This window comes from Drosophila melanogaster, chromosome 2L (genome assembly GCF_000001215.4).
Source record: "Drosophila melanogaster chromosome 2L".
Taxonomy (NCBI): domain Eukaryota; kingdom Metazoa; phylum Arthropoda; class Insecta; order Diptera; family Drosophilidae; genus Drosophila; species Drosophila melanogaster.
The window spans coordinates 223,144-246,544 of record NT_033779.5 but is presented as its reverse complement, the minus strand read 5'-3'; the positions used below and the strand labels follow the sequence as shown (position 1 = coordinate 246,544).

The 23,401-nt window shown below is 44.3% G+C and overlaps 2 protein-coding genes, 2 long non-coding RNA genes and 2 other non-coding genes across 10 annotated transcripts in view; 3 read left to right on the top strand and 3 right to left on the bottom strand.

Moving 5' to 3' along the window:
- The window catches only part of kis (kismet), a 40,089-nt gene that overhangs the window by 4,279 nt on the left and 12,409 nt on the right, over nt 1–23,401 (top strand). Inside the window, exons 2-13 of one of the 5 annotated variants that reach the window (NM_001258889.1) lie at nt 3,801–4,301; nt 4,402–12,308; nt 12,371–12,548; nt 14,166–14,253; nt 14,444–14,597; nt 15,511–15,787; nt 15,918–16,007; nt 16,568–16,615; nt 17,163–17,372; nt 18,264–18,412; nt 18,998–19,173; nt 20,037–20,429. In NM_001258889.1, coding sequence (NP_001245818.1) covers nt 4,258–4,301; nt 4,402–12,308; nt 12,371–12,548; nt 14,166–14,253; nt 14,444–14,597; nt 15,511–15,787; nt 15,918–16,007; nt 16,568–16,615; nt 17,163–17,372; nt 18,264–18,412; nt 18,998–19,173; nt 20,037–20,429 — 9,714 coding nt within the window. In that variant the 5' untranslated portion in view covers nt 3,801–4,257. Of the gene's footprint in view, nt 1–3,619; nt 4,302–4,401; nt 12,309–12,370; nt 12,549–14,165; nt 14,254–14,443; nt 14,598–15,510; nt 15,788–15,917; nt 16,008–16,567; nt 16,616–17,162; nt 17,373–18,263; nt 19,174–20,036; nt 20,430–23,401 lie in introns of all 5 variants that reach the window. The other 4 variants (NM_078717.3, NM_001258890.1, NM_001144289.2 and 1 more) reach the window with 4 other exon arrangements.
- Nucleotides 3,404–3,510, top strand: mir-965 (mir-965 stem loop). The gene has a single exon (NR_047867.1). It is a non-coding gene; the product is annotated as a mir-965 precursor RNA (primary transcript).
- CG13693 (uncharacterized protein) lies at nt 12,337–14,058 on the bottom strand. The gene is made up of 2 exons (NM_134661.2): nt 13,391–14,058; nt 12,337–13,328 (listed from the first exon to the last, which is right to left on the bottom strand). Exons 1-2 carry the CDS (start codon nt 13,971–13,973, stop codon nt 12,580–12,582), a joined length of 1,332 nt encoding a protein of 443 aa, NP_608505.1. The 5' UTR covers nt 13,974–14,058; the 3' UTR covers nt 12,337–12,579.
- Nucleotides 14,292–14,379, top strand: snoRNA:kis-a. Its single transcript, NR_047866.1, has one exon. It is a non-coding gene; the product is annotated as a snoRNA:kis-a (small nucleolar RNA).
- lncRNA:CR44221 (long non-coding RNA:CR44221) lies at nt 17,957–18,508 on the bottom strand. The gene has a single exon (NR_073676.1). It is a non-coding gene; the product is annotated as a long non-coding RNA:CR44221 (long non-coding RNA).
- lncRNA:CR44222 (long non-coding RNA:CR44222) lies at nt 21,837–23,026 on the bottom strand. The gene has a single exon (NR_073675.1). It is a non-coding gene; the product is annotated as a long non-coding RNA:CR44222 (long non-coding RNA).

Genomic DNA, 23,401 nt, shown 5'->3' with positions numbered 1-23,401 from the left:
AGTTCTAGCGGGAAACATAGCGTCAGTTTTGCACTTCCAGATTCTCCCGTCTGACTGTTTGCAAAACTATTCTCATTGCATGTCAATGCATCCACCGATTAGGTCTTTTAGTCCCTGGAAGAGTTTTCCTCAGGGTTCATCCAATATTCAGGTGGGTATTGAACTGATAAATAAATGATATTTGATCTTAAAAATAATCATTAAAACATACGACTGGAATAAAATGCATTTACGCAATTCTTATCATTACGATAAACCACATGTTTATCAGTCAGTCGCAATGACAGTTGTCCAATTTATTTTTATACACAAATTTAGATAAGCGAAGTTTATGCATTTTGATCAATTTCTTGGCGTCAATGCTGCAACTACCGCATTCCACTCATCTCTAACGCCAAATGGGCCTGCCATAAATGTTCCGTTACACATTCAAAAGGCGGTGACGTGTTTGTAATTTTTGCCCAACTAACTTTTGTGGGATGTTTGTTGTTGTTGTGTGTACCTTTCGCTTGTTGCAGACTCAGTTTTAGCGGATGGCTCTCAACAGCAGACCAAAGCTCTTTGGCTTTTCCGAAAACTGTGTATGGCTTTCTGCTATTGTGCTTCTTCTTTTGCTACAGCTGCCGCTGTTACTTTACCTATTTTATTACCATTTTTGTGTATGTGTGTGTGAGTGCGCGTTTTGCTGCTGCGCCCATCTGTCTTTGCTCTGCTTATTCTTCGCCAGCGCCCCCCACTCTACCCTAATTCTCTTGCTTCAGCCGCTCTTCGGCTCTGTTTGGACCGCGCTAAGTGACGGACTTGGGTGCCGCTGTTGAATGTGGCTTTTCTTACAAAAACCAACTGTACTTTTTAGTTACTGTTAGCGCGGACACAGCCACTTGACTTGATTGTTATTAAACCCAGATTCATTCGTTCACATGCATACATGCATACATTTCTACCATATACGTTCATATATGCATCCTCCCATCAAGTTTGTGAGTTTTTATTATGTGACGACACTTTGCAAACACAACTGTGCACAGCACCGCAAAACGTAAAGTGTGCATTATGTGTGAACAATACTTTGTTTTTTTAGATGTCGTTATTGGGCTGGGTTAAAAAGGGATTTTTTTTTAAATACTCTCACTCTTACCGCACGGCTGCAGCCGCTGAAGGACTGTGGGTCATTTGAAAAGTTAAAGCATCATTTAAAAAGTTGAAGATAAAAGAGCTGGCAAAGTCGGCCCTAAAGGCGAAGCAAGAGCACAAAGCAACTGTTAAAATTGTGAGTTAACTAAATACATTTGCCCACGACGAAAGGTGAACGAACCCTCTCCTCGTTTTTTGTGTTTTATTGTTGCTATTGCAAAATAAGTTTGAGAAATATTCATTCAGGTTTATTTGATTCGATTCGTACAGCTTTGGGAGAAATAATAGTTAGATATTTGTGCTGCGGTATTAATCCTATTTAAAAAAATGTATTTTGAGCCTTTTGCCCCCAAAAGTGGTGCGTACAAAGCGCTTGTTTACGTTGATGCCAACCGACGAGAAACACTTTTCTAACGGCGAGAAATGTGTGACTTGAGTAAACTCTTTTGGGGGCGATTTTCATGGCTCATAACGTGGGGGAGCATGGGAAGGCAGAATCAGAAGAAGCAGAGACAGACCCGGCCCAAACGCAAAGCTAATCCAGCGTTGTGATGGTGGTGGCGCTGTGCTGTTCGTTTGTCGGATTGGATTGGATCGGATTGTTGGTGGTGTAGTCATCGTCGGGTCACAAAAATGTGGCTCGCGTCTTTGTCGTTGGACACACTGAAATTTGCTTGTCTATTATCACCTTTAATCGATTTTTCGCTTATTTAAAACAAACGTACAGTTGTGCGCAGAGACACAAAACGACATAGACGCAGACATGAACATAAACACAGACAGTGCCGTAGGAGAGTGGACGGAGAGAGGCAATAAGTAAAGTATAATTTCACAATTTTTCAGATGTCTGCTTTGCTTACCCAAACGCGGACTGCGCGTATGTATGTATGTATGTAACACTTGTACATACATATGTATGATACTATTGCTTTTAGTTTGTTGTTTTTGCAATTACTATGCCCGATTTGTTTGTGTAAAAACAGCCACGCCAAAAAATGGGAAGAAGCGGGCAAGAAGTGAAAACTAAAGCGAAAGAAGGAAAAATGCGACACACACACCACACTTACCACACTTACCACTCACTGATACTGATAGATATCTGCCAGATATACACAGTAAAGTCGCGCCGCACAGCCACACCATTACCATGGAGCTAAACGGGCCTGTGTATGTACATACATACATACCACTCACCTAATAATAATGGCAAGAGCTGAAACTAAATAAATAAATAGCTGAAATTGCAAAAGCAAAATGTAATTGATTACGGCAAAGTCAAAGCACCTGGAGGGAACCAACACAATTTGGCACTGCAAGAAAAATTTGCACTGCACTGATTTTACATATTTACTGCCTGGCAGGACGATAAGATGAATGTTAAATACAAATAAAAATATTTTTTGTAGTTTTAATTATTTTTAATACAACTCGGACCGCAAATGGTCTTGTTTTGAGATTTTTATCAAAACTAGTTACCTATGGATTTCTTAGGGTGTAGAGGGGACGACGACTGGTTAAATGATTGTCCAATAAGCGCGAACTACTCACGGCAAACCCACAAAGGGGCCAGTCCCGGCGAGGGTAGGTGAGTGCGGGAGGCAAATAGTTTGGTGGGGGGTGGGCGGTGTTAAGCCCGCCGCTTAGCCCATGTCAGGCACTCCACATAAGTTTCGCCGATTATGTGCCGTTTGAGTGTGTGAGTGATATACACCGAACCCCTCCCTCTGCCTTTAACTTTCGCACTCGTATTTATAACACTACACTGAACACCGAATTTCGGTTGTCTGTCTGTCTGTCTGCCTATGTGTGTAAGTGCATATCTCTATGTACTCTCCGAAGTAGTTTTGTCTCTATATCTTTCCACTTTCCATTTGCACACACATAACACAGACACCACACCTTGCCACCCCAGCACTTCTCTGCCACTCCCCCTTTTCGCCGCCCATTTGCATATCTTTGGTCTCTCGCAGCATCCAACAATAACAACCAGTCAGTCAACCCACCCGCCTTTTTTTTTCTCTCTGCGGATTTTCCACTGCTACTTTAGATTTTCGTCTATAAGCAGCCGCTGAGACAATGCGAAAAATCGATAGAGTTGCCATTGTTTTTCTCGTTTTTTCTGCACCAGATTTTCACCCAAGATTCGTACCCACACTCCACTCACAACTCTCCCTATAAAATCACAAAGCAGAAGAAGTGAACCGTTTATTTAGTAAGCACTTTCATTTTAAGTAAAATAGCGGAATCAAAATAATAATTGTACAATCTGGACAATATTGCTCAACATTTTGGGGGGTAAAACTGTACGTTATATGTGCCCTTCTGTGATATTCATAAGCGTATAGCTTTTCCCCTTAAAAGTTAGAGCTATTGCAACGAAAAGTGTTTTTCATTCATAGAGTATAAATGTACCCATGTTGTTAAAAAAAACTTTTACAAAGCCTACGAACAAATATACATCATACTTTTTGTCTTCTCTTTCCAGATCAATATCCTTTTATATGCATCTTACTCGGACTTAAATTAAAGCTCTCTAAAAATACGCTCAAAACCGAAATGTGCACTACTCCTCGTTGAAAAATTACCGTTTTTCGTGAAAAACTTAAAAAAGTTGATTAGTACTAACAATAACTTATTCGAAATCTTTCTGAAATGTTCTTTTTCAGCTGTGAGCGAATGTGTTTCACTGCGAATATGTCAAAGGTCGGCCATGAAGTGCGCGAAACACGAAACACAAATGACTTTTACCCTATAAAAGCAACAACAAGACGTTAAATTGCACACCAGTTGTAATTAAGCTTAGTAGTTAGAACCAACAACCAACTAATATATAATCATAATCGATAAGGCGAAGGTGGATTGAGACACCAGAGACCGACCTGATCCACGGGGTAAAGTGAGAAGTGAGGAACAAACATCTTATCCCCTGAGAAGTGAAACTTCTCCGCAATTGTCTGGCTCTCAATTATCGACTACATTTAGGCTTCCGACATTTTGACAACGGCCACGCGCAGAAAGCAGCATCAAAATTAAGCCAATTGACGACCAAATCTGAAACGCAGCGGCGTCGCGTCTTTCGACGCGTAACGGACATTTCTGTGTGCGCTGCGTTTAAAAAATCTGATGGATGGAAATGCACAAAATATGTTTCACGGAAATCATCAAGGGTGAGTGTTAGCCCTATGTTTTGGAAAAATAGACTCAATTTCGTTGGCGAGTAGAAACCAAATTTTGTATATCCAACTGTTTTCTTTTTCTGATCCACAGAGATCCCTATTACCGTTATGATGCGGCAGCTGCCGCAGCAGCCGCAGCCGCGGCGAACCCGCGTGCAATGGGACCGCCTGGCGGCTATCCGCCGCGCCACCGCCCCCCACATCCGCTACAGCAACAGCCCCAATACCCATCGTACCAGCCAACGGCGGAGAATCTCTACGGGCTGGGGGCCGCCGATCACCAGGCGGCTATGGGCCTCGGCGTTGGAGTAGGAGTTGGTGCCGGAATGGGCGATCTAAGCGGTTGGGGAGCGGCGCCCTCGGTTCCGGGCCAGGCAGCGGCTTATCCCGGAGCCGGACTGGGGGCCTATGGGCATCCGCAAGCGGCTCCACCGTCGCAGCAACAGCGTCAGAGCAACGCTAGCGCATATCGTCAACACATGCCCGCCTATGGACAACAGGACCAGCAGAAACTTGCTTCATACGGCGCGCAGCAGAGCATGATGGCGGGGTACGGATCACTGGCGCCCCAGCAGCAACAGCAGCAGCAACCGCCCACGCCCCAGCAGCAACAGCAAGCACAGCAAGTGCAACAGCAGGCGCAGCAACAACAACAACAGCAGCAGCAGCAGAGTCAGCAGCAGGCTCGACTGCCGCAGCATTATCCGCAAGCTCCTGGTCAGCATCCGTTGTATCCTGGAGTGGGAGCACCCACCGTCCAGGCGGGACAACCTCCCACGCCTCAAGCTTATGCTCACAGTCCGTACGGAAGTCCCATGCAACACCAACCAAGTAGAGGAGCTCCCCAGCATGTGGGCTACGGTCATACAGGACTAGATCAGGCTTCTGCTTACGGACAGCATGTGCCGGGAGGAGCGCCACCGGGTCACCACTTGTCAGCGCAGCAGCAGCAGGCTGCGCAGCAATTGGGTGCCCACCAGCAGCAGCAGCTCCAATCGCAGCAGCAACAGCAGGCCCAGCAGCAGCAACCTCACGTCTCGCTAATGCAGCAGCAACAGTTGCCGGGTGCTGGATTGCCGCCGCCGCACATGGGAATGCCTCCTAGTTACGGAAGCCACCATCAACAGCAACAGCAGCAACAACAGACCCAGCAACAACAGCAGCAGTCAGCGCCGCCTTACATGTCCAGCAGCAAGCATCAACAGGCGGCTGCCCAGCTAAATTCCTCGCCCCAGTATCGTGCACCTTTCCCTCAGCTTTCCCCACAAATGTCGCCACGTCCTCCGACAATGTCGCCGCACCCACAAATGTCCCCGCGACCAGTTGGCGTGTCGCCGGCGAAACCACCGCCCCCCCAACAGCAGCAACAACAAACGCAAGCGCAGCAGCCGCAACAGGTTGTAAGCAATCAGCCAAGCCAGCACAGCATTCAAGGCATGGTAGGCCTGCCATCGCCACGCCCACAGCCGCCCACAAGTGGAGCAGGCGGAGCGGGAGCGAAGGGTCCTGCGCCAGTTGCTGCTCCCGTTAACACATTACAGGCCCTCGAACAAATGGTGATGCCATCTCAGGCTCTCGGACTACCACCCATGGACTACCCATCGGCTTACAGAAGTGCCGTGGGTCCTAGGATGCCAGCTTCCCCTCAACAGCAGCAGCAACAACATCAACAATGGGGGGCGGCTCATGGAGCACAGCACTTGGCGGCCCTGCAGCAGCAGCAGGCCCAACAACAACAACAGCAGGTACAACAGCAGCAACAAGCACCTCCGCAGCAGCAGCAACAGGCGGCGATGTTGCAGGCTCAGCAGCAACATCACCAGCAGCAGTTAAGCATGTATGGTCAGCCGATGGGACAGCAACCACAAACCGCGCAGCAACAAGTTGTACCACCGGTGACTTCACAACCGCCAGTAGTGGCCGCCTCTCAGCAGCAGCAACAACAGCAACACCAGCAGCAGTCACTCAACGATCAATTGCAGCACTCGATCAACGATATTGTTGGGGGTGGTAACAGTAGTGGAGCAACAGGGGGTGCTCAGAATCAGCACCAGCAGCAACCCCAACTGGCGGCCATGTCTTCGCCGTTGCATCAGCAAAATCTGCCTAACATGCACCATTTAATTCAACCTACCATGGAGACAACACAGCCGACGCAGCAGCAACAGCAAACGTCACAACAACAGCAGCAACCACAGCAACCGCAGGCGACTTTAACATCGCCGCACCACCAGCAAATGCAGCACCAGTCTCCAATACACCAGCAGCAACAGTCGCCGCACCACCAGCAACATCTACCCAGCTATAATCAGTCACAGCAGCAATTTGATCCCTTCGCTAACATACTAGGAGACAATCAACCGGCTGCATCCCAACAGACAATGTCGCCCGCTCATGTAAGTTCGCCAGTACCCGCGCAAATGCAACAGCAGCAACATCAAACCCAACAACAACCATCCCAACAAGTACCACAAAGCCAGCAACAACAGGTGTCGCAGCCGCAACAGCAAACGCAGCAGCAGCAACCCTCGACCCCATCACATCACCTGAGCAGCATTCTCAATGAAACAGCCAACTCGAATGATTCCTCCACTCTGGCGGTGGCTGCTAATGACAGCAACAACAGCAGTAGCAATAGTAGCACCAATAGCATTGTCAACAACCAGCCCACGTCGGTGCACGACAGTAATTCGCAAAGCAGCATTAACAGCAGCAGCAACAACCAGCAACAGTTGCTCATGGACAACACGAATTCGCACGGAGGAAATTCGGAATCGGCCCAGAATGCTGGAGTAGATGTTGGTCTTTTTGATAACAACTCGATGTCTTCAAATTCAGCGGCAGTTGCTGCCGTGGCCTCCAATGCAGCTTCTGCAGCAGCAGCACTTTTAGATAGCAATTCTCAGTCCTCGAATGCGGAGTTTGAGAAGAATCAAAGCGAAGGTGAGGGACTCGGTGTTGTGGAAGGAGTTATTGCCAATGAAACTGATTTGCCACAGGATGAGAACAGTGTTTCTAAAACTCAAGACATAACTCTAAGCACGGAATTGCCAACAATACAAGACGATCTGCAAGAAAAGCCCACCGCTGAGATGGAACAAACTCAATTGGGACAATCTTTAGGGGATCTATCTAAATCTTTGTTAGAGGAACCCAAAACAGTGGAGGAATCCGGAGAGGATAAATCTCAATCGGCCCCTGGAGTTGCACCCCCTGCAGATCCTATTATCCCCGTTACACAACCGCCTCAGCAACAGATGCCTCCTATAGGGATGCCTATGCATCCTATCGCCCCCGGATATGAGGCCCAGGCTCAGGGACAAGGGCACATGCCTCCCATGATGCCTCCGTATGGAGGAGCGCCAGGAATGTATCCACCTTATCCGATGCTGCATCAACAAGAAATTGCTGCACTGCAGCAGCAGATACAGGAACTGTATTGCATGCCTCCAGGACATGAGCTTCAACACCAAGATAAGTTAATGCGTATGCAGGAGCGATTAAATCTTCTGACGCAGCACGAGGTAAACGATCAGTGTGCTGGCGGTCCACAGTGCTTATTGTTCCAAAACGTTCCGCCAATGTATGGACCACCAGGAAACCCCCTGCTTAACCAGCAAATGGTAGAGAGCCCTCAAGTATCTAGCACCACGGGAAGAGGTCGAGGAAAGAGTGCCAATAAGCCGCGTAAGCCTCGCGCCAAGAAGGGTGAGAAAGCCCAGGTGGGTCAGCAGCAGGATTTGATGGACATCAGCGGCAATGTGGCAATGGGAGCAGCCAACGCCGTTTCAAGTATTCCAACGACACAACTACCCGTCTCTGAGGATTGCGTGACTCAAGGAGCGGGAGATACCAGTGTGGTCGGTATGCTGGAGTATAGTGAAGGGATGGGTGATCTCTCTCAAGATGTGCACTCAGCCAACGAACTGGATACCTCGACTGATGGCAGTGGCAAAAAGAAGAAGCCCCGCAAGCCTAGAACACCTAAGGATCCAAATAAACCCCCACGAGATAGAACGCCGAAGGCGAAGAAGCCCAAGGATCCAAACGATCCCAACTCTACCGAGACACCAGCAGCGGTAAAAAAGCGAGCTGGTGCTAGTAAACGCAGGAAACAGTACGGAGAAGATGGGGCTGAGCAAACGGGAGAGGGTAGCGAAGTGGAAGACAACAAGCCATTGGTACCAAAAGCAGGATCTGCTGATGGTGAAGCTGAAACCACTTCGGGAGGAACTGGAGTGGATGGAGAATCTCCAGACTACGATGACATTCCCGTTTCAAAAATTCCGCGTGGCTCCAATGAAGATGAAAAGGAAGCGGAGGCCGGCGATGAAACAGTAGACTCTGTTCCAGATTCGGCAGGAGATCCTGCTTCTACACCAAGCAGAAGAGATCGTAAAAGATCCACTGCAAGGAGTCGCCGCAATGCAAATTCTGAGGAGGGTGGCAGTGCTCGCAAGAACCGTGGATCTCTTTCCGCCAAGGCACTAAAGAAGCGAAGGAATAGGGGTCGCATTGTACCTGAATCCGATGGCGAAGATGACACACTGGACAGAACTCCACCTCCATCACCGCCACCAGACTCTGAAATGGATTCCAACAAGCGAAGATCGTCAAGGAATACTCAAAGAAAGAAATACATCGATGATGTTATGCTAAGGTTCTCCGATGATGAGAACTCTCTCTTAGTGGCATCTCCCGTAAAGAAGGATAAGAAACCATCTGCGAATGCGAGTAATTCAAATGCAGGAAGTGATGTGGAAAAAACGGAACCTCAATCTGGTGCCGAGGGAGACGCTGCCCAGGAGGTGGGTGAAGAAAAGTCAAATCTACCACTGGATGAAAGCAGTCAACTGGAAGCCAGTTCGAGTACTTCTGCAGTAGCGGAGAAGGAGCGACAAATCTCTACTGATGCTGCAAATGCAGCCATGTCTTCCAAACCCAATTACGTGTACATAAACACTGGCGATGAGGACAGCATGGTGGTTCAATTAGTTTTAGCCATGCGAATGGGAAAGCGCGAACTTATTCTGGACAAACCCAAAGAAAAAGCACCCGAACCTAAACAAGATGAAGAGAAATCTGAATTAGATGAAGCCACTACTGATAAACCTGAGGGAGATGAAAAATTCAAAACTGAGGGTGAATCCAAGAAAGATTTAACCGATTCCGAGGAAACGAAATTAGAATCCTCCGCAATGGAAGTAGACAGTAAGGAAGAATCTGAGCCTGATGATTCTAAGAAATCGGATGAAGACAATAAGGACAAGGACAAAATGGAAGTAGATGATGAAGTTGGAAAATCAGATAAGGAAAGTAAACCAGAAGAACAATCAGAAACAGTGAAAACTGAAGAAAATTCTAAAGCCATCGAGGAAGACAAGTCCTCTACCGTTTTAACAGCAGACCACGCCAAGGAACCTGAGACTGTCTTGGAGAAAATGGAGGTTGATGAAAAGGCAAATGATGACCAATCGGCTGTATCGAAAGCAGAGGGATCTGACGAAAAATCTACTGATGACTCCAACCCCGAAGAGGCTACTACAGAAAAGAATAAGGAAAGTTTAGAAATTGAAGGGGAAAAGGAGCGGGTCAAGGAGGGAGAAGAATCCGTTAAGAAGGAGAATGACGAGAAAACAGAAGCTGATATGGAAAATAAGCCAGAGCCCGTCTTTATCGATGTGGAGGAGTACTTTGTGAAATATCGCAATTTCAGTTATCTACATTGCGAGTGGCGAACAGAAGAGGAACTATTAAAGGGTGATCGCCGCGTAGCTGCTAAGATTCGTCGCTTTCAGCAAAAGCAGTCTCAGCAATTGAATATATTTGAGAATATCGAAGACGAGCCCTTCAACCAGGACTTTACTGAAGTGGATAGAGTGTTAGACATGTCTGTGCATACAGACGAAACCAGTGGAGAGACTACGAAGCACTACCTGGTCAAGTGGAAGTCGCTTCCCTATGAGGATTGCACTTGGGAGCTAGAAGAAGATGTAGATAACGACAAAATTGAGCAGTACCTGCGCTTTAACAAAATCCCTCAACGGAGCGAGTGGAAGTCTAAAAAACGACCGCATCCAGAATTGTGGAAAAAACTGGAAAAGACGCCCGTCTATAAGGGAGGAAATAGCCTTAGACCCTATCAACTTGAGGGTCTTAATTGGTTGAAGTTTTCTTGGTACAACACCCACAACTGCATACTCGCTGACGAAATGGGCCTTGGAAAAACTATTCAAAGTTTGACATTTGTGCACTCTGTATATGAGTACGGCATTAGAGGACCTTTCTTAGTTATAGCTCCTCTATCTACAATTCCAAACTGGCAGCGAGAGTTCGAGGGCTGGACGGATATGAACGTAGTTGTTTATCACGGCTCGGTGACAAGTAAACAAATGATACAGGACTATGAATATTACTATAAGACAGAAAGTGGAAAGGTATTGAAGGAGCCCATCAAGTTTAACGTTTTGATCACCACTTTTGAAATGATCGTGACAGACTACATGGACTTAAAAGCCTTTAACTGGCGCCTTTGTGTGATTGATGAGGCACATCGTCTTAAGAATAGGAATTGCAAACTCCTTGAGGGTCTGCGACAGTTAAATTTGGAGCACAGAGTATTGCTCTCCGGAACTCCCCTACAAAACAACATCAGCGAGCTGTTCTCGCTGTTAAACTTTCTGGAACCCTCGCAGTTCTCCTCACAGGAAGAGTTCATGTCTGAGTTTGGAAGTCTTCGCACTGAAGAAGAAGTAAATAAGCTGCAAGCTCTACTGAAACCAATGATGTTACGTCGTCTAAAAGACGACGTAGAGAAAAGTTTGGCGCCCAAGGAAGAAACCATTATCGAAGTGGAGCTAACTAACATACAAAAGAAATATTATCGAGGTATACTGGAACAGAACTTTAGTTTCCTGAAAAAGGGGACCACATCTGCTAATATCCCAAACCTTATGAACACCATGATGGAGTTGAGAAAGTGCTGCATACACCCTTATCTCTTGAATGGAGCGGAGGAACAAATCCAATATGATTTCAAGTCCCAGCATGGCGAAGATCCTGAGTCCTATTATAAAAATCTGATTCTTTCCGCTGGTAAAATGGTTTTAATTGATAAATTGCTACCTAAACTAAAAGCAAACGGCCATCGCGTTCTAATATTCAGTCAGATGGTGCGTTGCTTGGATATCCTTGAAGATTATCTAGTGTACAGAAAATACCCCTTTGAGCGAATCGATGGGCGCATTCGCGGTAATCTCCGCCAGGAGGCCATCGATCGTTACTCCAAGCCAGGTTCCGATCGCTTTGTATTTCTCCTTTGCACCAAAGCTGGTGGATTAGGTATTAATTTAACAGCTGCTGATACTGTTATTATTTACGATTCGGATTGGAATCCACAAAACGATTTACAGGCTCAGGCCCGATGCCATCGTATTGGCCAGAGAAAGATGGTAAAGATTTATAGATTGCTTTGCAGGAATACCTATGAGCGTGAAATGTTCGACAAAGCTTCAATGAAACTTGGATTGGACAAGGCTGTATTGCAGTCGATGAACACCCAAGGGTCTAAAGATGGCAATAACAAGCAGCTGTCCAAAAAAGAAATTGAAGATCTTTTAAAAAAGGGTGCTTACGGGGCCGTCATGGATGACGACAATGCTGGTGACAAATTTTGCGAAGAGGACATCGATTCAATCCTTAAGCGACGCACTCAAGTCATCACAATGGAATCGGAGAAGGGTTCAACCTTCTCAAAGGCTTCATTTGCTGCATCCGGTAACCGGTCGGATATTACGATAGATGATCCTGATTTTTGGACCAAGTGGGCCAAAAAGGTTGACATTGATCCCGATGCTTGCGAAAGGGATGAAACGGAGGACTTGGTTTTGTCCGAACCCAGAAGACGCACCCAAATCAAACGCTACGGCCACGAGGACGTAATGGAGCTCAATTCCGAGGAATCTTCCAATGAGAATAGCGACGAGGAGGGAGGAATAGGTAAGGCTGAAAAAAAGGGAAAATTCTTATGTAAAGCATTTTAATCATTTAAATCCAATTAGGGCTCCGTTCCCGTCGCCGCAAGGAGAAGCGAGATCGTGCTCGTGAAAAGAAGGGCAACGATGAATACATTCCACGAGAACGGGATGCATTAGCTGCTTTGGGCTTGGAGGAAATTCAATATGGTAACTGGGCCAAGTCTGAGTGCTTTAAAGTGGAAAAGGGACTGCTTTCCTTTGGGTAAGTTTATAACGAGCTAAAATGCCACAATTTAATTTTCTTCGAGCCGATTTCGCCGACGTATGGCATTGTTGAGCTTCATATTGAGGATGTAGATCTTTCTCTGCAGCATTTTTTCTTCCTTTTCAAGGACGTGGGCCTCTTCCTTTCGCTCGATATACTCGCTGACACTGGGGGCCTCATAGTCCTGGAGCTGTGCTCTCAGCTCATCCAGAGTCACGTAGTCTTTGGTATTGTGCATTTGAACTGCAGCCACCTCCTTTTCCAGTTTCTGAATGGCTCGCGTGACTTCATCCGTTCTATTCAGAACGGTACGCATTTCTGTTTCCAAGTTCATCATGGCCTGTTTTTCCTCAGTCATGGCCAAGGAAGTTTTTCCTGTGACTCCTTTAAGTCCCGCCATGTGTATGTTTTTTTCTTCCAGTTGATTCACCAGCTCGGTTCTCTTTATAATAAGTTTTTCAAAATCTACAGCCGTCAGGATACCACTCAGGTCTGATTTGGTTATCAAATCCGCCCGATGCTGCTGACATGTTTCTTGAAGCGATACTATGGTTAACTTCATAGTTCCCAGTAAAGCGCGTGCATTTTTAAACCAATTTGAAGTGAACTTGCGCAATTTCCGTTCAATCTGTCGCTCAGTTGCAGACTCCAAAAAGGCCACATCGTTCTCATCCCGTAAAAAGTGGAGCATAAAGTTGTTCTCCGTCTCAATGGTTTCCTCACTTCGAAAGCGGAGCTCTTCTATCTTGGCTCTTAACTGTTTCACTTCGGTCATGGCTAAAAAGTGCATTGTGAATGAATGAGTTTTGAAAACGAGATCTAAAATGCAATTAACCCACCATTTCTTTCAATATCCGCGACCCGCTTCTCCACCTCAGCTGCTCTTTTCTCTGCCATTTCGGCTTTGGCCTTAAAATTTAGTTTGTAGTCCATTCCACGTCGCTTTTCTGGAGCAGATATGCCACTTATGGATACTAGCTGATTCACTGACATGGGTATGGAGCGTTTGGAGCTGGAGTGCCGGCTATTCACGCCATGACTTCCCTGTGCCGATCCTCGCTTTGTTTGCAACTTTCTAAGAATGGAAGTACGGCGCTGTCTCAATCCCAATAACAACTTTGGATCGTTTTTCTCAAGGAATTCGACCATTATGTGGTTCTCCAGCCTTAAAGTAGCCACATCATTATGCACTTGCTCTATGGTGTGGAGCATGTCGATGGCGTCCAAACTGGACAATCGCAGTTGCCGCTCTTCTTCCGTAAAGTTGCGAAAGTCCTCCAGATAGAACTTGTAGATAATAGCCACGACGTCCAAGTCCTGCGGAGCAGCATATTCGAATACGTGAAGCTTGCTTGGATGAGATTTCACCGAGCGTCTGCTCTGCGTGTCGGTTTTAAGGCTGTGTCCTGACGTGCTCATCATGAGACCAGTAACGTTAAGGAATAATTTATGGAATTTGTTTGAAATATATGTATTTTGACCGGTTTGTTGGTGATAAAGGGAAAGTATACAATGACTAGATTGGTAACATACAACAAAGTCTATCTAGTCTATCCCTTTGCCCAGGCATATTACAAACAAACGTGATCTCATTGGTAAATACTTTTTTTTCAGTTGGGGCCGGTGGTCGGAACTTTTGGAGTTAGGACAATTCAAACGAGGTTGGCGTGATGTAGACGTCGAGGATTGTGCTCGCATCATAGTAAGTTAAATGAAACTCAAACCAAAAATAAACGTGTGCAAAAAAATGATGACCAACCATGCTAATATTGAGAAAACTCAAGGTTTTCGCTGAGTAAAACTATCTTCTCAACCCGCTGATATGAATGTCAGAAAGTTTATAGAATGCACTTTACAAAAGCTTTAACATTAATATTGTTCTATTCTCGCAGCTTCTTTACTGCCTGCAGGTGTACAAGGGTGATGAGAAAATCAAGACGTTCATCTGGGACTTGATAACACCGACGGAGGACGGGGAAGTGCAGAAGATTAGCAGGGATCATAGTGGCCTACACAACTTGGTGCCACGAGGTAGGAATGCCAAAGGTATGGTAAAAGATACATTTACGCACACTCCAACTGCTGCACGGACGTAGAGAGTTTTAAAAAACCAATACAAAAGTAATATAAACGAAACGGTCTACCAGAAAAAAATAGCAAACACGTTTTGTAAAAAAATTTCTTTATGCTATCTGTACTGGGCTCTGGACTTTCTACATCATTTTAATTGCGTTCTTCTACTTATTTGTATCCGTAAATGTCAGATACTTAAAGCAAGAATATAATTTAATTTGTGTGTCTAATGGCCTCTCCTCCGTAAAAACTTCCTTCAATATTAAATCGAATCACCCAATAAAGACTGAACCAGAACAGAGACATAAATTATTGACTCATATACGCGACGCGACGAAAAGAAGTGTGTGTATGTTTTGTTGCCATGCAAATGTATGCCTTTTACTATATCAAATCTGTTACTTTTATGTACATAATAAATAACATTTTACTTACATACCCTTTAAAATTCATATTAACTCTTTATATAGAGTAGCCTAAACCATTTTCTAATTTACTACTAATTTATTTTTTATTTGCTGTTGTTGAGTCGAACAATGTGCTAGCTTAAAAGGTAACATTGTAGGAAAGATACATAATATCTCGAAATTTTAAACTATTTAATTTTTAATATGTATTTAATTTTTAAAATCATATATCCCTTGTGTATCATTTTCATGTATAGGCAATATTTTAAATTATAGCCAATTATATTAAGTACCCTTCAAAAACACCTCTTTTAAACGAAAACGATCAGAGATCCGGTGGTGCTGTAAATTCATTTTGATTTTACATTTTGATACCTAGAGCTTTGTTGTCCTTCAGATTAGTGTATATATCAGTCTGAAGGCAGCTAGAGAAATATGAATATACTAATGTTTGTGTAAACACTACTTTTGCTTTACAGGTCGCAACGGTGGAAAGTCAAACAAAGAATCCACAGGAGTGTCTACTCCTGCTCCGGGCTCTGCATCCGGAAGCAATAGTGGAAACACGACTCCGGCTCACAAATCTAGTGCGCTGGATGGGTCCGATAAGGACAGCGGCGGCATAAATGCCAGCGCAGTAGCCGCGGCGGTCACAAGCATTCACGATCCAAATCACTGGAGCAAGAAGGAGAAGTACGACGCTGATGCGTACTTGGAAGGCGCCTACAAGAAGCATTTAGGCAGACACGCCAATAAGTGAGTCGTGTGGAATCGAACTCGTTATAAGATATTTCCAAATTTGAGATGGACTGTTGCTAACAATTTTTTTCGCTCTCTTTTCCCTTTATTTTCATACATTTTGTTTATTTAATGTAAACATTTACAGGGTTTTGCTGCGCGTGAGGATGCTCTATTATATTCAACATGAGGTTATTGGCGACTTTGTTCAGCAGATAAAGGACAACACGCCTATCAGGTAGGCGTGGCACTCGGAGTCATCTGCTAAACACTTGGCATTCATTAATCATTTTGTTTGTTGTTGTTGTTGATTGAATGATTGACTGGCTGATTATCAAAGAGTTTTCATTAATTTTGTATTTAATTTAACCTTCTGTTATAGATACTTTATAGCCTCTTTACTAATGCCAATTTGTGTCTTTTTTTTTAATTATTATTAACCCTTTTTTTTATAGAACTTTGTGTCTGCTGATTGAAGCAATGATCAGTGGGCGTTTCAAGGTTCAGGTGGAATGTGATTCTCTTTTATTCGCTATGTATCTCTATACTGCAACTCTCTTTGTATTTTCGATTGCTTGTCCATTAAAATGCTAACACTTGTACATCTTATACACGATTCTGCTCATTTGTAACCACAACATTTAAATTCTATATTTTGCCAACTAATCTTCGGCGTATCGAATCTTCTTCTATCGCTGTGTTTTGTATCTTTTCGATTCGTTTAACAAACCTTAAAAATTCCTAATTGACCTCATTGCGATATCTATACGTATATTATATAACCACCAAAAACTGCAGCAGTACGAGGGCCAAGCAGCAGTTGGCACTGAATCTGAATTTGGAAAGGTAATATCCCCATATATTCCTCAACCACCGATATCGATCGCCATCGCTCGTCGCCCTCGCTTGCACGCACGGTGTTTTCCACTTTTAAGAAAAAAGCTGGCGAATAGGGAAATTCACGCTACTCAACATCTTTATTAACCTCCATACGTGCAGTCGTCCTCATAATACAAAAACCGCCAAGTTATACATGCAATTCAATAATTAATTTATATTTTTTAATACGAATACCAAATTCAAAAAAAAAAAGCCATCAAGAGGCTCAACTAACCTTTTAAATTTTGCTTTGTATGATTCTGCATTTTGTAGTGGTAAATCTGTAGTACAAATTGGCAATTAACAATGTTACAATTTTTACTTTATTTCCCTTTATGGTCTCATTTTTGATTTTTGTTTTATTTAACATCATACAAAAAATTGTTGAACCGAGAAAATTGAATTTTTACTAAACAACGCATTTCTTTTTTCGCGCATCTCTCAACTTCCCCAATCCACCAAACACATTTGAATGTTATCGAATGTACTCATCGAACGATACGATCATATGTAGCGAACTCCCCATTCGCCCGCCGCCAACGCCAGATCAAGTGCCATCTTCATGGTGGAATCCCATTTGTTGTGATAAGAGCCTGTTGGTGGGAACCTACAAGCATGGCTGTGAAATGTATCGTCAAATGCGCGCCGATCCCAATCTGTGCTTTGTCACCCATGTGGGCGCCGGTGCGGCCGGTGACGATCTGGCTGTCACGAGTTTGCCGATGTAAGTCTTCAAAACGAAAACAATCAATTCTAAATTAATTCGGTGTGTTCTAAGGAATCTCTATTTCAACGTGTACCTTCTGCACACACGTAACATTAATATTGATGGTAATTGATAACCGTTTTAACCGCTACTGTGGTGAAAGAATTTGAGAAATGATATAGAGGTTTTTTTGAACACGCCGGATAGAAAAAACAACAGATGCAAAGAGATATAAACCATACATAAACGCCATTGAGTAATTCATATACATCACACTAAAGTATTAAAATTAAAAAAATAAATAAATACGCTTCCAATTAGACCTGAATGGAAGGAACGTGCAGGATTTGCTTAAACTCATTTTCATTCCCATTCCCCACGTGCACATGCATTCATCTGAAAGTCTTGGCATTAAAATGTGCTTCAAACATTTTTTCAGCTATTAGCGCTTAATATAATATTACATCAAAGATTACAGTTTGGTAGACAGTGCTATTTATCCATCAAATGTTAAGGTCATAAATCATAATAATTGTTTTGTTGACTTTTAATATAGACTAGATTTAATTTAAATTATTCAAATCAAATTAAAAAAGTACTTTCAATTCACATTAATAATTTTAATAATCATTGTGCTTGTTCATCGAATTCTCGCCGTATAATTTCTTGATAAGGTATTCAACGAAATATTCTCAGATACAACAGCGCAACCTACGGGGCTTCCATTAACGCTCACATTGAATGCATTGATCCATTGACATTGCGCTGAATGTGTGTGTGTGCGTGTGTTTTGTGAATTTTCTCTCAGTGTTTTAACTGCGTTGGGCATGGCCTGCATCTGATATATGATCAGTAAATTCCATTAAATTGCTACTAACATTCAAACCCTTTTTTCTGGAACCACCACAGAAACGAAGACGATGCTAATTCGAAGCACGATGATGGTGACGAGGTGGACGATGACGGAACTACAACGACCAAAGACTCTGACTCTACTAAACTCACCGGGGGCGATAACAAGGACTCGCTTCTCGACCCGGAGCGTCCCAGTTCGTCTGGTAAGAGTAGCAGTGAAAATGCTAGCGGCGGCAACGACAAAACGGAAAGCGAAAATGATGCCACAACCGTTTCCGAATCCTCATACAAATCCGAAGTCTTGCCGGGCAAAGGCAGCGATCTGGATGTGTCGGTCGCCCAGCAGGACGCATTATCAGCAACTCCTGAATTGGCAAATACATCAGATCCTAAAATGAATAAAAATGACGCACAAGTCTCAGCCTCTGTTTCCTGCGATCCGGCCGACTCTAGTTCACCCGAGGCGGCAGGAAAAGCTCAGGGGACGGGGGTCCAGACTGGCGATGCCGGAGAATTGGACATCGAATCGGAGAAAAAAGATAACGAAAAGGAAACCAAGGAGTCAACTGGTGATGCTCCTGCTGTGGAAGCCAAAAAAGATAGCGCTGCCATTGCCCGAGCTGAAGGCGATAAAACGGAATCATGCACTAACAATGCTACCACAAACATCTCCACCACCACTACTACTACTACCATTACCAATACCACCACCACCACCAATAATCCATCATCCAAAGCGGCTAACTCTAACAACACCACCGACCATGCTAACTCAAACTCACATTTAGGCTTGGACGAGGAGGAGAGTGTCGCCGGCAGCTATCCGCCAACCGTGGCAGCCGTCGAGGACGCCACTACTATGTGGCCATCTATGCAGGACCTTAACACGCGTCTCCGGCGGGTGATCACTGCCTATCAAAGGAATTACAAGAAAGAGGAATTAAAACTGCAGCAGAAGGCCAAGGTAGGTGCAATATCCTTTATCCACATACCAACCCTTTTCATATTATCTTCTCCATTCGTTGCCACTTTAATGAGAGTACATATATATTTTATATTCCCTTTACTCTCAGAGTATAAAGGTATACTAAATTCGTTGAAAAGTATCTAACAGTCAAAATTGAACGTTTCTGTCTGTCCGTATTAACATCGAGATCTCGATGCTGCAAGTTTGCTTGAGTACGTTGCTTGAGAACTGTCACGCTCACGATGTTTTCATTTTCTTTTATTTAGTTTTGCCAATTTCTAGTGATACTTTAAAATTAGCGTTTTCTTCAAATTAAATTGTTATCTTTGAGATTTATATTCACCCACCCTTATTAACGACTATGAAAAATCTAAAATTCAAATAGTTTCCGAAACTGTCTGTTGCCTAACCCAAATGACTATTGAATCATTTTACATTTTTTGTTCTACGTTTCATGATTATGTTGTAGTGTCCAATGTTAGAAATATGTAGTTTTGTTGCTTAGCTGTTGGCTGTAGTTAGTTTCGAACCGTACACCGTAGTTAGCGTACAGAACGGACAGTGGACATTGACTTGGACAAAGAAGCGGTTCCAAAAATGCAACCGAATTCGATTTACCCAAAGCATCAAAAGCTGTAAATAAGAAAAAATCATTAACTAATGCAGCCAACAGCTGATAAACTAAACTATGTAAAACGCTGACAGAGGATTGCACTTAATTTCTTTACCATCAAGACCATCTTAATAAAATCATCCTCAGCCCACCCTGAATCTGTGACAGTTCCTGACCTTTTTGCCGAACTTGCAAAGTTACCAACTCCACCAACTCTTTCTCTGTGATTGTCACATTTGTCCCACAGCTCCAGGCATTGGTTTCATCGACACCGCCGCTGTCGGTTCCCACCACTCCCACCCTTCAGTCTATGCAAATGCAGCTGCAGAGCGGCTCCGGCAGTGGTGGGTCCGGAATAGGATCCTCTGCTCAGCACGATGCCAGTGGCCGGAGTCTTCAGGCGTTGATGCAATCGCAGGGGGCCAGCACATCCGCAGCAGCAGCCGCCGCCGCATCAAGTGCTGGAGGATCCTGTAGTGGATCCGGCCAGGTGGGCATGGGCGGAGCGGGAGTCATGCCAGCTATGCCAACCGCCGCCGACATAAGCCTAATGCTCAGCATACTCAACACCACAGATGTCAACCAGCTGGCCAACTTGGACATCAATAAATTGGCCATGTACCTGGTCAGCATGAACAATGTACGTTAGTGATGAGTACCTCCTCTCTATATAAAACATTTTTATATTATAACCACTTACACTGCCACTTCGAACAATCATCCCGTTGCCCTTATAAGCAACCCCCACTCAAATAAATCCCCAACCTCCACTCGTTGGCTAAAGCAAAAACAGAAAAGCCACGCTTTGAGGCTCTAAAAGACTATGAACACTTTAATAAACTCCTTCGAACCGATACCTAAATAAAAAAAAAAAAAAAACACTGACAAAAAAGCACGCAACTACACAAAACACTATTAACCTTACTAACCTGCATGTATTCGTAAACTATCATAATATAAACAAAAACCTAACATTTTGTCTAACCCATATGTTTAAAGGGTGACGTTTAAAGTCGTATACTATTATAAGTAAAGCAATTGGTTTTTCGATTTGACTATTCAGAAAACTATTCGCGATATGGGTTCCTAGCAGTAGTTCTGATACCCATTTTAACCTTTGTCCACATACTCACTTTGCGATGGTCTTATGTAGAAGGCACACGAAAATAATGCAGGGAATCAGCCTAAATAAAGGACGAAGTCAATACCCATTCCCACAGTGGGGTTTTGAAGTTTTAGAGGAGAACATTTTGTTAACTCGCCTTGCGACTTTGTATCCTCCCTTTTGTGTGTGTGTGCGTTCGTACTGAACGAAGAATCAAAAGCGAGCGACGACAAAACGAACAGGAGGCAGCGACAGAGCTGAGAACCGACAGCATACACTTATGCCTAATTTATGCAAAATAAAAGAAATACATACACTCCAATTTGAACCCGAATGCGGTGCACACGATGTTCAGATGGTCCTCTCGTTGGATTCCCCGTCCTCTTTTCTCATCGCATTTTATCTCATCTCGCGAATGGGAATGGGCATGCGAATGAACGGCCAAAACGGAGGAAATGTCAAACCACTTTGCACACCCGGCGGCAGAAACAAAAACAGCAACACACCGAACTCCTTCTCAAATCCACTGTCTAGTGCAAAACCGTTGCTTTCGATTCCTTGCCTCCGCTTCGCCTTTTGCTGCCCCTTGATGTGGCAGCAAAAGCAGATACACCGCAAAACAGTGGAACCAGCAACGTGTTGGTCACAAGGCATGGGGCGACATATGGGAAAAGGCAAAACAGCGAAGTCAATTGTACAAGCTGCCCTTTTCGATGCGCAGCAATCCCACTGTGTTGGCGGGCTAGAGATGCGCCAATTGCAAGCCAAATGAGAACGATTTTTTAATATTTCATATTCACATATTTATAAATATCCGAGTAGTCCGGAATCGATTTGAATAAGGGTGCCGATACTAAAGCGATACTGCGCTCCAATACATCTGATTATATATGCCATGGCTATAGAAATGTAGAAATTTTAGAAGGCCTAATTCGGGAAATTCCCCCTACAACTGGTCATCGCTGAATGGGCGACGTTGCCATTATCAAAAGGCAGAGAGGCAGCGGTAAAGGCAGCGCACCATCAATCAAACATACAACAACAACAATAACAGAAGTAAAAGGAGCGAAACAATCCGGTAATGTCGGGGGGCCGGAAGAAACGGCGGCAGCAAGAAGAGCAAAGCCAAGTGGTTGTTGCTGCCGTTGCCGATGTTGTTGTATCGACGAACTGGAGTTCTTTGGTGACGATGGTTGCTGCGGCTGCCGCGACGTGAGCAGTAGCGTTGGTGGACGACTTGGTTTTATTGCTGTAGTTGTTGTTGGCCATTCGATATCATCGGGTGGTGGTGCTGCCTAGCTGCGTTGGCTGTACTTACGCTGCCGCCGCCTCGCTGTATGTATTAGTTTTCCATGCGAGAGTGCCTCACTCTCTATCTCTGTCCCGCTCCCTAGATGTCTGCAATGTGTGTTTGTAATTTTACATTTTCTGGATTTATCCAATGTATAATTTTTTCCTTTCGTATGCGCCCACCCAAATGTCTGGGGGGTGGTTGGTGCTGCTTCTGCTTCTGACACCACTGTTTCGGCTACTGCTCTCACGAACTGAATTATTGAGCGCAAAAAGGAGACGGGGATAATGGTGACCTGTTCCTCTTATGGTTTCCTGTTCTCTTCTTTCGCATACCGCGAGAATTCGATAAAGACGCCTAATTGTGCTCATTTGGACTGGGAATGGGAATTCCTTTGCTCCCCCAGACCTCCGGGGCGGCCGTCCCATTGCACGCTGCGCTGCTGCTTTTGCTTAAACCTACTTTTTGCTTTATTCTGTTGATTCGTTTTTGAAGTTGCAACGTAACGTGCATTTGAAACACCTAACATAGAGAAGTTGATGGCTATCCTCCTGTGCGTGTGATTCGACTGGTGCGGGTTGCCATTCTTTTTGTTTCCATCTTCGGTCCCACCTTCGACTTGCTTGGAAGCTTTTGCTTTTGTTGCTGACCGCTGTCGTTGCTCTTTTTTAGTGACGTTGTTGTTGGTGCTGCCATTCGATTTATTATTTTATTAGCATTTCGCTGCCACTTAAGTGTGCACAGTGGAGCGAATCGAAACTTTTCTGATGTGTAAATACATAAAATTTTGAAAGGGAAAAGTTGTTTTTGCCATGCTGACTTTTTGAGTAATATTTTTTTGTTGAAGAATTTTTATATTCTTTTATGCTCTCGGACACTCCACTGTGCGTGTGCTCGTAACAGTCGCTGCTAGATCCCATTGCCGCTCTCTCACTCTCTCTGTAGTGACTGCATTCAAAGGATGCAGCCGCCACGCCTGCGCATTTTTCACTTTACACCTGTCACTCATAAACCATTTGAAAAAGTATATGTCTAACCGATATGCTGAACGGCTTGTCAAGTTTAAATCCGACTTGTCTACCTGCCATCACCCTTCTTACTTTCTTTCCCTTTTTCGATATAGTTTAGTCCAATTTAGGATAGAGAAGAGTGGCCTCCTGCCCTCTTCGGTGATCTTGCGCAAGATTTCTGTTGGTGTGAGTGAGTGCATTGTCGA